The 14,879-nt window shown below is 34.3% G+C and overlaps 1 protein-coding gene across 1 annotated transcript in view; it reads right to left on the bottom strand.

Moving 5' to 3' along the window:
* LOC102897701 (histone demethylase UTY-like) overlaps window positions 1-13,760 on the bottom strand; it is a 185,373-nt gene extending 171,613 nt beyond the window's left edge. The window contains 2 exon segments of the mRNA XM_025050980.1: window positions 12,961-13,024; window positions 13,226-13,760. Coding sequence (XP_024906748.1) covers window positions 12,961-13,024; window positions 13,226-13,377 — 216 coding nt within the window. The 5' untranslated portion in view covers window positions 13,378-13,760.
* Window positions 13,761-14,879: the final 1,119 nt, after the last annotated feature.

The raw sequence follows: 14,879 nt of genomic DNA, 5'->3' as shown, positions 1-14,879 counted from the left end.
GAAGATTTCAAATACAGAGAGGGAAAAAAAGTCACATACCCAAAAAAGTAGAGCATAGGTATTTAAAAATAAGTTTATAGATCTACTATAAGTATAGGTGTTCTGGGATGAATCAATTATCTCTACAGTAAGATTTAAAAGGACTGTTTTAAATTTCTATTCTTCTATTAGTTATCTAAATATAAGCCTTGGTATCAAACTACAATCACTGAAAATTTAAAAGTCTGAATCTACTCAAGTCCCAGAAATTACTATAATTTGGAGATACAAAATTCCAGATCCTATGTTGTTCAAGTCATCTATGACTTCTATCTGACAAATAGTTATAATTCAAAATACAAAACCACTGCAGTGCTTTATAATTTAGAATTATTATGTTAAAACTATTAGGCTATATTTTTTAAGCTTTACATTAACAAAACAATGAATTTGACATTTTAATATGAAGCATTGTAAATAAATCTCTAATTATTTTCTTATTTTTTAATTAATTACACATTAAGAAAACTTATACCTAATCTTCTGTAACTTCTTATAGCTAATTAAATGTAAACATAAATAAAATTTTTTCATGATGTAAGCCAACTGATGCTAATATAACTATATAATATCCTATTCTTGTCAGTATACCTTCATGCCACTGTCAATCCACTACAGCAAACTTTCTCCTGCTACTTAATACTTTTGACACCTAAAATTAACAGTGTCACTAATTCTCTCATGAAACGTAATGCCCAGTTAAGAAAGAGAACTTAAATATATCTGCCCATAAACTCAGGCTTCAGTACCAATTTCTTAAACCTTTCATCACTATGCCACTACAAAAAAGTATTGGTAGTCAAAGATGATGTTTTTCTATCAAGAGAATCAACTGTTAAATAAGGTAAAAGTGAACAAGAAGGAAGACAAAAGACAGTTTCCAGGTACTTTACATTTCTGGCTGCCCCATGAATAAAAACTGCTTTCTCTGAGATAAACCAGTTCCCTCAGGCTTCTCTGTATGTGACCAGCAAAGGACCCAACAACTTTGGGTTGTCACAGTACCCAAAATAAAGGAGAGAGGAAATGAACTGAGAGATTTGCGGTTCTACTAGGAGCATTTGGCAGTGTAGAAATAATCTGATATACGTCCTAAAAAAGCCAAGCAGGGCAGCTCCCCACAAGAGGTTTAGCTAGTGAAAAATGTCATTAGTAGAACACATACTGTAAATATATCCATGCCTTACTGTTAAAATATACAGCTGAAACCAACTGGATTTCGTTAAGCAATGTCACACACACACAAAAAAAGAATAAATTAAGTAATTGTTTTTAATGTCATTAGTACCATCGCTGAAAAAACTTTGACTTAAACATATGGTTTCACAAAAATTCAAAGAATAAGAACTAAAATGACATGAAACAAATCTTTAAAAGTTCCAACGTATTTTACTCATTTTGTTTTTCTATACTTAGTAAATGTTCCAAAATTAATCTAGTTTGCTTTTTTTATGAAATATCATTAAAGAATTTTTCATGATTTGTTGTAGGAAATTTAGATTCAATCTAAATTCAATTTAAATTCATTCAATTTTAGGGACAGAAACTTGAAAAAATCAATGAAAAACTGTCAGAAGTGAATTCACTAGTACTTAATATATATTAAGGCTTAAATCCAAATGAAAACCCATATAGTATTTGAAAACATAATATCTTAACGATTATAAATTAAAAATATATGAAACAATGCAAGATATTGTATTAAAGCAAGCAATGCCCTTCACAAAAATAACTGGCTCACACTATCGTTTTAAAGATGAATTATACGTATACAATCCATAACACCTTGAAAAAACCACTAAACAGCAAATGTTTAAACAGTAAAGTTAAAGCAGAATATCCTCCCAGAACAGTGTGAAATCTAAGTATCCTTCCCTTCTCCCATGATGCTATTATTCACAATTTAGCAGCCTTTTTATTTATTTGAAAATTCTGTTATTCCAGTCACCAACTTTACATGCCATTCCTAAACACTGTCAAATAATAACTGTTCATATACAAGCATATGACTTATCGAAAGCTAATTTTAATGTAAATATTAACATGCTTTAGGGTGTCCTTTATAGGTGCTCAGCTAACATATTATGGTGTTGATAATATTTTACATGCAACCCCCTCCCCCCCCGCCATTTCCACACCTGACCTATTTTTTTTTAAGAACTGGATCTCTGAAGGCAGGGCATCTCCCTCCACGCGCTCATGGCCTGCCTGCCCACCAACCCCCACCCCTGGTGCACTGGAGGTAGCGGGGAGACCTGGTGCACTCTGGACATGGTCAGTGGCTCTACTTGGGGAACCCAGGACCTTTTGCATGTAAAGCAGATGTGCTGACCGTGACACTATGGAGCCACCCCCTGGTGTTGGCAATATTTTTAAGTGACAAATAAAAGCAACATTTAAACAAATGATTTTCTATTTAAAATATCTGAAGTAGCTTAAACAGAAATGATAAACAAAATTAACAGATTTAAATATTGCCAAATGTTTTTAACAATTCTAAACTTTTAAATTATATAAAATAGAATATACGGTTTTGACCAAATTTTTAAACATCCCAATGTGAAACTAAAGATGTATAGCAGCCCAAAAAATCATTGAATGGTGGGTTCTAATTCAAAATAGAAATGTTAGAAGCTTCTAAAGTCTCCTCCTCCCACACACACCGAATCTACAGTTATGCATGAACACTTCCCTCTGAAACTAGCTGAGTGACTGCTATACCTCAGTGAATGAAAAGACCCACACTGCAATGCAGGGAGAGGTCGAGTCAGAATCTCAGCATAAACAGTAGTCCCAGCACAGTGACATAACTAAGAGACAACTCACAACAACCAGCTTCTTCCTGAGGAGCAGAGAATCAAAGGAGCAAAGGGTTTGGATCTTACATCTGGTGCCCCTAAGAAACGGGTCCCCAAAATACCTAGCTTTACAAGCCAACAGGACTTGAGTCCAAGAAACCCACAATGTTAAAGAGAACTAAGAGTTTTTAAAGGCACGCACAGTCTTATTGGGCCTACCCCCTAGGGTCCAGAACAAGAAAGAGGGCCTATTTGCTTATCTTCATAGCTGTGGCCTGAGGGTCAGGATTCTAATTTAATACACATCAGGGATGTTAAAACAAGGCTGGCTTGGACTGGACTATAATATTCTCCAGACACAGGAAGCTGGCAGGTCACCATCTTTGCAGTCTCCCTCTGTCTTGCTTGAGGTCACATGGGTTCCTCCCAAAAAGTAACTTATACACAGACATGGCACCCAGTTCTGGAGCAACCACCTAGGGGACACCTCTTGATGGCTTGAATCTCTTGGCCATCAGGGCTTAAATTCATGGGTCCCAGGGGGCTGTAAAAAACAGAAACAATGCTTAACAGGTTATCCCCCACAGCACAGCATAAAGTCAACAAAGAGAACCACCCAGCTCCTACTATAACCCTGAAAAAGTATAGCTGAATACTTTATAAACTGCTGCTTGAGGGTCCCAATTCCAATCATGCTAAAACTAGGTGCTTACTGAGATCCTCCCCTTTACAACACTGACAGGTCCTAGTACACCCTCAACAACTGAAAGCCGCTAATAAAGAAGACTGGTTGGATAACCACCAAACTTTGAGAGACAACCACAAACAAGGGCAGGAATATAGAGTTGTTGTATTTTATCCTTAAAAACCAACAAAGAGTCAAGGAAAATAAAAATTTGTTCCAAACAAAAGAACAAGATAAAATCTCAGAAAAAGATTTTGATAAACTAAGTTCAAAATCATAGTCATAAAGATATTCACTTCGATCAGGTAAGACTGAGTAAATTTTCAAAAAAGAGAAAACAAAAGTACCAAACATAAACCACAAAGCTGAAAAAAAATTCAACTAAAAAATTCAAGAGATTGGTTCAATTAACAAACTACATGAGTAGAAAGATCAGCAAACTCAAAAAATAAGTAAATGAAATTCACATAGAGCAGCAAAAAAAAAAGAATGAAAACAGCTTAAGCAGATCAATATTCACATTACAGACACTCCTCCAACTTAAACTATTCAACTTAAAATTGTTCTACTTTATGATCATTCAAAATCAACACATATTCAGTAAAAACTGCACTTCAAATTTAGATATTTTCCAGTAGCAGAGAGCCACAGCTCCCAGTCAAGCAGGCAACTACGAAGGTAAACAACTGATACTCTACATTGCACACTGTGTTGCAAGCATTTTCTGGATATAGTGGGTGTTCTGAGTACATTCCTCCTCTGCAAGCAAAAAACTAAAACAAAAAACCCCATAAATCTCAATATATGTAAGTGATTTCAAATCATACAAAGCATATTCTCTAATAACTTAGTAAGTAAAAATTAGTAACATGAAGCTATCTGGAAACCCCAAAATATTTGAAAGATAAATATAAAACATATTAAATACATAAAACAAAATGAAAAAACTGAAAATAAGCTACTAGAGAAAGACTAATACACATTATATTTTGTATAGTTTCATTTATATAACGTTCTAGAAATGCAAACAAACTAACCATTAGTGATAGAAAGTACATCAGTGATTACTTAGAAGATGAAGGGTAGAGCAGTAAAGATAAAAAAGTGAAAGATTACAAAAGGTAACAAGGAAATTAAGAGGCTGATGGTGATATTCAGTCTGTTGCTTTTTGGTGGTGGTTTCACAGTTGTATGTATATAAAATCTTATCAAATTGTACACTTCAAATATGTATCACTTTGTGTTTATCAATCATATGTAATCTTTTGGGGGAATGAGAATAAATTTACAAAGCATATTCAAGTGTAATCAGAAATAAAGTCATAGTAGTAGTATATTTAAATAACAAAAACATTTTTAAGAGATCTTTTTAAATGGCTGCCTCCTTCCTCTTCATATTTAAACCATGGCCCGCATAGTGCCAGTCTCAATGTCAAATTTTTTACATAAATTTTCTCCCCCTCTCACAAATTACAGGATCCTGGAAAATGGACTTCCAGTAAGGCCAGCATTCAGGAAGATAACGACTACTTTTACCAAAAAAAAAAAAAAAGAAGAAGAAAAAGAAAAGGAGGATGAGGAAGGAGAAGAGGAGGAAGAAAAGCAATACAAATTTAAAAGTTAATGAAAAATTTCATTTCATGACACTGGAAATATACCAAAAGGAAATAACTAAAAAGCTTTTATTCTAGACAACCTGAAACTTCTACAGAATGTAGACATATTATGTAGAAATCAGTAGCTTTGCTACAAAAAAAGGACAGATATGATTCAGAAGGGTAGTGAAAACACATGGGTGTAAAATGTAAAAATGAGAAATGTGACAATGGGTGAGGAAAATCCATAGCTTTACTAGTTTGAGTTTGCAACCTAAATTTGCACTTAGTAGCACATCAGTTAGAAAGTTAAAGGAGATCCTGGAAATAAGAAACCCAAAAAATGTCAAAATAAGCTCTCCACAGCATATTGGATGATTAAGAAAATGCCCGTGTAAGAGAGAGATCCTAGAGAACCTTAAATAAGATTTAAGAACTGCAACTTTTTTTTTTTTTAAGAAGTGCAACTTTTAATGTGTTGTGAAAGCCAGCACATGATAAAAGCTTCTTGAGTTTGAAGTATCTAAACAAAATTTCTGTTCTAATTATTGGCTAAGCTATGAAGGCAGTGACATAAGCCCTACAAACCTAGAACAGAAAAATAAAAAATATACATATTAAAATATTGCAAAGACATTCACAAGGGAGATGGTTGCATAGTTTCAATCCAGGCCTGTCCTTCCCCCTCCCAAACCACCCCACCCCACAAAAAACAATCTGTTGCTATAATACATTTCTCCACTGAAATTACTAGGCCCATATAGAAACAGGAATGTGTTGCCCACAATAATCAAAAGAGAAAATAAAGGTCAACATAAAACGACTCCAAATGAATCTACGTATTGCATTTACAAGACTTCAAAGCAGCTAATGTAACTGAAAATCTTCACTTCTTTAAAATAACCTTTGCTTTCCTCTTTCTCCAAGGTTCAAACTGGCCTTAGGCTCACTTGCTCCTTCTCTTTCTTTATTGCACAGCCACTCCTATTCCTTAAGCTGTCCCTTAATCATTAAGCACTTATATAAGCATCAAACAGATTTAGTAAGAAAGTCTCAGTCAAGCTAAAGATAACTTCTTAACCTCAGTAGGTTTCAAGTCCACACCCCTGAGGGCAGAATGACCCTGTCCAAGTGTCCTCCTCTCCCACATCCCCCAAGTAAAAACAGATAGAAGGAGGAGGTGTCTGACATCAGGATCTAATCTTTAGCCCTCATCAATCACTAGAGCCCACAACCCCAACTCACTAAGCTAGTATGACTAGTGAGTGAGTCCTCTTATACATAAACTATCTCCTAGACAGGGAGCTATAGGGGAAACAGGTCTTTGGCACAACCTCACCTGTGTCTATGGGTTTGGTGCCATTTCCTAAAATAAACCTCTCCTTTATTTGCTGCAACCCTGCTGTGTCTTGTTTGGATTGGAATGCACCAACAAAATGAAACCCCTCTACTTCGGTAACACTAATGCAAATATATGCCAAGAATTAAAGAAAATTATATTTAAAAATATAACAATATGCTCAAATTAATAAATCTAAACACAAATTAAAACCCATGAGAAATAGAAATATTAGAGCTAAATTGCACAACTGTAATGAAAACATGAAGTTGATATGTTCATTAAAAGATGGGAAATAGCAGAAGAATAAATTAACTTTAAGATATACCAAGAGAAATGTCCAATCCAAAAAAAAACACTGAACAAAAATAAGCTTGCAATGTTAAGCATTACAACAAAGTATAATACGAATCCGAGCAGAGAGGCAAAGGAGCAGTAAATATCTGAAATTACTGTGGTAAACTTCCCAACTCTAATTAATAAAAAATTAAGTTACAGATCCAGGAAGCTCAAGAAAAACCAAATAGATTAAAAATAAAGAGAATTTCACTTAGGCATATCTATAGGCAAAATGTTAACAGACAAAAATGAAGTGAATAGAAGTAAAACAAAATGACTTACCATACTATATAAAATGAAAAAAAGAAAATGACTTACCATACTATAAAGAGGGAGAAAATTATTTCATGAGTGGCTGGCTTCTATCATTAACAATGGTAGTCAGTGAGCAGTGTAATGACATTCAAAAATGTTTGGAACTAAGTGATAGACCCACCAAAACAAGAAGTACTCAGTGTCCTACTGGCAGGAACAAAATGACAAAAAAAGCACTATTCAAAACATGCACAAAAATGAAAATAACCCAATGCCCATCAACAAATAAATGTCTACAGAATGTAGTTATATCCATATAATGGAATATTATCCAGCCATCAAGAGGAATAAGATAAAAATGATGATACTTTAAACAAACATGATCTGTTGGAAGATCTGCTGGAAAAGCCAGGACTTATGGGAGGAGTTCTTGCACTACGGTAAGAACTTCAGGCTTACGTAAAGCCAAATGGTTGTAAACGCTCTCTCCCCTTAAATTCCTTTTTCCCCGATTTGTACGTACTTCTCCATCTTTGCAAACAGTTCAGTGTGTGCACCTGGCTTGCTGTGCATGAATGCACTGGACTGCAATCCTTGATTTTTCCTAAGTAAATCATTTTTGGTAACAAAACTCCTGTTATTGTTTTTCAATCGCCATGATACCTGCCGCACATGGATAAACCTTGAAAACCTTATGCTAAGAAAAAGAAATCAGACACAAAAGACTATGAAATGTCCAAGTTCACAAATTCAGAAAAATAGAAAGCATTAGAAGTTACTAGGAGCAGCGAGACAGGACAGGGAAGAAGAGCAACAACCAGTATCACTATCAGATAGGATATGGACAAAAATTAGTTAAGGACATAAAAAACTTGAACCAACCAGATCAAACTGACATCTGAAAAACTGTCCCGAAAACAGCTCGTTTCTCAGAATGAGCATAAGAGTCTACAAATCCACTGCTAAGAATATACTCAAAAGAACTGAAAACTGGTACTCAAAATACTTATCAAATAATAACCAACTGACTAAAATCTTCTGTACACTGGTGTATCCAGTATTTGTAATTTATTTAAAAGTAATATATGCCCATGTCAAAAAAAAAAGGGAAAAGTTATATTAAACAGCACAGGAATATATAAAGTGATAAATTTAAAATGTCTTCTCTTCTCATCATAGAGGTATTTCCTCAAAGGTGACCTGTTAAATATTCTTGACTCCTTCCAAGTCTGTCATAGAATGTCTTAAAGAGACTGTCTTAAAAATGGTAATCAATACTCATGAAAAGATCTCAAGGAAAAATAGTATAAGTAAATATTACTATGAAATGAGACCAGAAATAGACTATACAGCAAATTATCCAAAAAATTAATCTCTATTATTGGAAAAGAGCTCTAGTTCAAACTTTAATTTGTTAATCTAATCTTTATGGTAAACTTTTAAAGTACTTCATACTTTCTACCTAGATTTATATTCCCAGATCCTTCTCCTTGTCCTACATCACTTAGAGAACTACATGCTAATATATAAATGGGTAGCTGACTATACCACCCCAAAATGTACTTTTTTTGGCATAGAATTATTCTGAAGTGGTTATTTTTGAAAGGCATGTAGGTAGACAGAGGAGAACCTCTGAAAATGGAATAGCAATTGTCTTTTTGTAAGTGTCTTTCACATTAGTAAGGATTAGTAAGGGAAAACTCCATTTGTTAGGGTGTCTTCTCTGTACCATGAAGATGAGGATGCCTCTAAATCCTAAGAAACGAATCAATGGAGAGGGTCCCAAAATTAAATCTGCATAATAATCTTACAGACACGTACTATGCTTTTCCTAGTAACCTCTCTTACAAGGTCATCTCACTCCTAAGATCTTTCTTCCTCTTAAGAGGTAGAAGTTACTTAAGGTGGTGGCTTGGGCCATTTCGGAGAGTTACTCAAATTCCCTGGGTATCTCCCAGGTATACAGAAGATAAACCATCATAAAACTCCTTTTCGCATGTTAATTTCTTTTTATTACAGAATCTCAGCCAAAAACCTAGAAGGCTAGAGGAAAATTATTTTTCCTCACTCACAGGAGGCATTCATACATATTTTATCTCTGTTCTACCTGCATAAAAGCCTTATTACACTTAAGTTTTTGTTGTTTGGATTTATGGTGTCAATTTATAAGCCAATCATTTGAAGTTTCAAAACAAGATCATAAAATATGCCAAGTCATTAAATAAACTCCATTAACAGTCTACAAATATGTATATACAGGCCTTAATTTGTCAACTCAATCTTATCAGTATTCTTAACACAAATTAGCTCTCTGGATACTTCATTTCAAAAATATTAGTATTGTTCATTTAGCATCATTTGCAAGGAACTCAAAATATCACAAGTAGCAATATAAAAATAAACTTTAAAATGAAAAATCCTAACATCTATATCTGAAAAAGTATCTAATTCTATAGCCAGCAAAGCACTAAAATTTCATTTTGGTTTAAATTCAGGCACAAAAATCTATGTTACCCCTTAAGTCATAAAAATTTACAGGTAAAACAATTTTACTCTGTACATGAAATAAGGAACCCAAAGTACATCTTATTGGATTACATAGCTATTTAATTTTTAAAATTAAGCCAAAATTAAGAAAGTCCCTTTTTATATCCTGAGTTATAAATTGTTTTCAGACATAAAAACATTCCCTATAATCTATTCCATCTTTATGACCAGTATTGCATCAAAATTTTATAGTAACATTCCTCTTCAGTGCCTACTCAAGACTTTGTCCTGTAATATGAAAACAATAAAACCACTATTGTTCAGAAAACAACTTTCCTAACAATAAAATATCTTTTAAATGCACAAACTGAAAGCTAAATGTATAAATAACAAAACATGACATTATTTCTATGGTCACTTTAACTCAAAACAACTTTGTTAACTAGAAATAAATATGTTTATTAGCAAACAGGAAAAAACATAATGTAAGATTACCTTAAATATCATTCAAATATTACAGCATAATCACTTATGAAACTGCTTCCTCCATGCAAGCAAATCGAATTTAGAAAAATGCATGCTTTAATATATTTTAAAATATTTCCATTACCCCCAAATTTTTAAACATTTTAAAAATTTTAAACAACTATTCTATCTCCAGGACATAAAGCAAACACATTGCTGAAGAGTAAACAGAACTTTTTTACTAATCTTTTTACTGATTAAAAGAATTACAAAAAAAAAAAGTAAGATTATCTAGATCAAACTATGAATCAAAAAAAAAAAAACTAAAAAATGATAAAGATGCTTCTAAATAAACAACAGCAATGCATATTTTAGCAATAGTTCCTTAGGAGAGAATGAAGGAATGCTCTGATATTAAAGGATGCTATTAACAATAAGATCCTAATTCTATTTCAACTCTACTATTCTTTATCCTAACATAACACAAAAAAAAAATCAACCCAAAACAATTTCGAAATTGCAATAAATTTGTTGTTAATTTCTGGACAAAGATTTGGCTAATTACTTAAACTACACTATAAATATAAGTTAAAACCTCTAGTTACCATAAGAATAAATGTTTATTGATTCTGGTTTAACTACAATCTATTTGAGATCATATGATAATTCAAAACTCTAATTAAGGTATCATCACCTGTTTATAGCTTACTTTTAAATTTTACTGAAAACAATATACTTTAGTAATTTATATTTTAATCTGAAATACTCAAAATTATAAAGCACACGGCAATCTCATAAAAATTCTTACATTACAGAATTTTAAAACTGCATTACTATTCTAAAGGCATATAACAACATGTTTGTGAGTGTATACCTCAGAATATTTTCTGAGAAAGAGATTCATGAGTTTGTGAGTGTATACCTCAGAATATTTTACAGCACTAAAGTTACTTTCATGTTAGGTTGAATTTTCACCTAAGCAGGTAGGAATTCATGATATGTCAAAGTTAAGTGAAGTTAATCAATTTAATTTTTTATTTCCATTTCACTCAAAACATTCATAGTAGTTTAACAAAACAACATTACCGAGTGTTTTATGAATTCTTCCAAATATGATAGTTCAAATCTCTTCATATTTAAAATGTAATCATATTTAAAGTGGAAAAACATATATGAATCTTCACAATAACTAAAAAAAAAATCAGTTACTTAAAATATAAACCCAATATTGTACAGTATCTAACTGGTATCTAATATTAAGCACCACCCATTCAGGATTCACTTGAACTTCTCACCTAGATATTTAAAGTTGTCAAAAGTTTTGAGACATTATTCACAAAAATATCAAACATATTACTTTTATTTCTTAATTATCATAACAGAAATCATAGATGTGCCCATTCTTTTCCAAATTACCATCAGTACAGTACAGGCAACTTCACCAACCTCAAGTTATATGGTAAAGTCACAATACAGAGCAGGATTCTTTGCAGTTGGAAAAAATGTTTAATCTATTGTACTAAGTTTAAAAGCAATATACTTAACTCAAATCTTTTCTAAAAATTACTAGAACAATCACCATGGCTTAAATCATATGAGAGCAAGTCAGTATTTTTTCTTGCAGTGCTATTTTTAGAGTATTTCATGTTTTATCAAATAGAGTAGATTTAGTGAGGCAAAATTATTAGAGTGGAGTTAATTTTTTAAATAGTAAAAAATATTAGTAAATTTTTTTAATTACAACATTTACAGAAAATTATTAATAATCACAAAATCAAAAAAGTGAGATTAGCAGTGAAAGAAGTTTATGATTATGGGAATACAAACTAAAAATAAGAATTCTAGGCAGAAAGTCTTAAAAATAAAAATTTAATACTCATTAGCGTCAACTATATTATAAATGATATAGAAATTATAGGAAGTGAATTGAAGTAGAAAACAGCTAATGAAAGCAGCATTTATTGCACACAGACAAACTTTTATGGTATCGAATGCATATATTATTTTGGCCATGTTTTTCTCAGTGGATAAAAAAATGAGGTAAGAAAGAGTGCAATGGCCTTTGTAGAACAGTCAGTATTCGTAAGTAACTGTTTTACTAGCTGATAAATACATTGCAGATTTATGAATGCTGCTGTGAAGCTTGGGAACGACACAAGATTTATATTTGTAGGTAATAGTGGTCAATCTTTATTGAACGATAAGGAAGTATAGCAGCCGAGGACAAAGCTTACTTATCTATAGTATTTCCCTGTTTTTATGTCCTCTCTTCTCTAAAGCTCCCCCTTCATTTCTCCTCCCCCTATTTCCCCCGCCATCTTGGCGGATAAGGGCAGCCATTAACTAAATGGCAGTGCCAAGAAGTTTTTACTGTAATAAACAGGGTTTCGTATCTGATGTCTGACTCAGGAAATAAGGATAAAGGAGAAAAACAGAGATACGTAGAATTATGAAATGGTAAGGAAAGCAAAATTTGTGTAAGAGTACAGGAAAAGGTGTAAATAAATCACTTAAGTTCAGGAGCAGCACATACAAATCAGTGTATTGGTGAAATGCCGAATTCAAAGTCTTCACGGATGTAACTAGGTAGAAGTTATTCGTTTTGAGATCTGGGATATAAGTAAAGTTAGTAGATATAGTTAAAATAACACGCTACATACGATCGGCAAAAGAAACATCGTTGGGGTGTATAACTCGGGACTTTTGAAAACAGCACACATTCACGATCTTTTGAGTGTAAAATTGAGAGATCTAAGGAAAATGTTCGAAAATGTTTTGCAGCTAAAGCTTCAAAACAGTGTCGGAAAACTGAAGAAGGGTATTCAGCCTGGGGGAAGAGATAAACACTGTTTTTCCTTCGAGGCAACAATGACCGAGAACCGGTCTCGGGTGCTTCAGCAGGCGAAGCTAAAAGGGCGCTGTCAGAAAAAACAGTGTCGGCCGGCGCGGTTGCCTTACCTTGCCCAATAAGGTCTTCGTGCTAGCGCCATCTTCTTGTATCTTAACGAAACCAAAGAGACGGCTATGGGAAGAGATACAGGAGGTTCATTAATGTTTTAGGAAAACCACTTACAGTGCCTTCATAAACATAAGTCCCCGGAAGAGGCGGCCGCTTTCCAAGATAACACCCATGCTGCCACCTGAGGTGAGCCGCTCTAGACGACCCGCGAGAGCGGTGCCGGGTACCACAGAGCCCAGTTAAGGAATTCATTGTGCTCCTTACCTGTCCATTCCGTCCAGCGCCTCCCTCTCTTCCTCTGTCAAGCTTAAGGGCCCCTGCTTGGTCTCCCCTGTAGCTTTTCCCGCCGCCATTTTCTTTTTCTCATCACCGAAAGCAGCGGTGGAGGGAGCGAGCGACACTCCACAGGCTTCCATGGAAACGCAACAAATTTAAACCAACGAACCCCAACTCCAGAGATCAAAACCAACGAACCCCAACTCGAAAGATCAAAAAAGGCCGTTGCCGTGCGATACTTGCACACAAACTTTACCGACTCCTGCTCTTTCACTGCAAACGATGGCGACAACAATCCCAAGGCGCAGCGAAAGCTGCAGATGCAGGAGTTGCGGACCGCGGCTGTCAGATTACATTTTTGAATAGACGTGGAGACCAGGAAAGGCTGAGGCTGACCATAGTAGGGCGATGTCTTAGAATCGCAAACTTCGCCAGCACAAAGTTGTAATTGCGTGACGGGGCGAACCCCAAGTCGCTGTGACGCCTCGCCCCCTCCCAACCATCCGGCGCCGCCAATTGACGTGACGGGTTTGTCTCACGTGATTTTTCCTCACTCGTCGCAGATGTGCTTCCACTAAACTTCGTAGCCTCCACACACGTAACCAAAACTCCACCCCACAACATGCACATATTTCTCTCCGTAAACACAGTCACCAGGAACTCCAAACTCTTTCTTACTGCTACCTCAACTCAGGTACACAACATGACCAATTAACTTACCTGTTTGAAAGCACTACAGCAGAAATATACCATGCTCTACCACACATAAACCCTAACTTTCTCCGCAGCACAGGGTATTCTATGGTGCACATATCTATCAGCACCTACCCACTTTCCCGTTGTGGATAAATACATTACCCTGAACTTCCGCTATCTGAAGACTCTTCATTTTTGTCACCTCTGAAATTATTACCCCGGAAACCCATACTTTCCCTATTCTGTCCCCTTTCTTCAAAATCCATAAAATCGAAAAACTAAACATCCTGAGACTTTACATCCTAACACTGACTGAAGACTCCATTCTAGGATTTGCATGACTAACTACAACTATCGTAAATTAACTCCGATGTTCTTTTACGACAATTCTATACAACATGAGTTTATCAGTACACAGGATCGAATCCAGAAAGATTGCAACAACTTAACCTGAAAGTCTAAACCATTCTTACCCACACCTCTGAGATCACAGTGGAGCTTTAATGAGAGCTGCTTCTACACAACTCTAACAGAATTTATAGTTACAATGACCGCAATTTTAAGATACACTAAGCCGTATAAAGCAAATCATAATACCACTTGCCTCTTAAGTTATAGTTGTAAATAAATACTTACTATAGAAAAAAACAGGCCTATGTCAATGACTGTTTTCAAAACGCAAATTCTAAAACAATATTTCATATAACATATCTTTTATAGGCTATACCTCCAGACTATAAGAGTAGAAAAATGCTAATGCTTTAAAATCATTTAAGGAAATACAGTTTTGTATGTTTGGGGTAAATAAATTTCCATAAATTCGACAACACATCTTTAAATTTTCATTTATTTAAAGACGACCATATAGAGATAGCTGACAAATTCTAACAGTATTTAGTAAAAAGCTAAAATCCCAACTACTTTGCACAAACATATTTTCATTACT

This window comes from Pteropus alecto, unplaced genomic scaffold (assembly GCF_000325575.1).
Source record: "Pteropus alecto unplaced genomic scaffold, ASM32557v1 scaffold18, whole genome shotgun sequence".
In the NCBI taxonomy this organism is placed as follows: Eukaryota; Metazoa; Chordata; class Mammalia; order Chiroptera; family Pteropodidae; genus Pteropus; species Pteropus alecto.
Note: the sequence above shows the minus strand (reverse complement) of the source record. Positions and strands in the feature narration are given on the sequence as shown.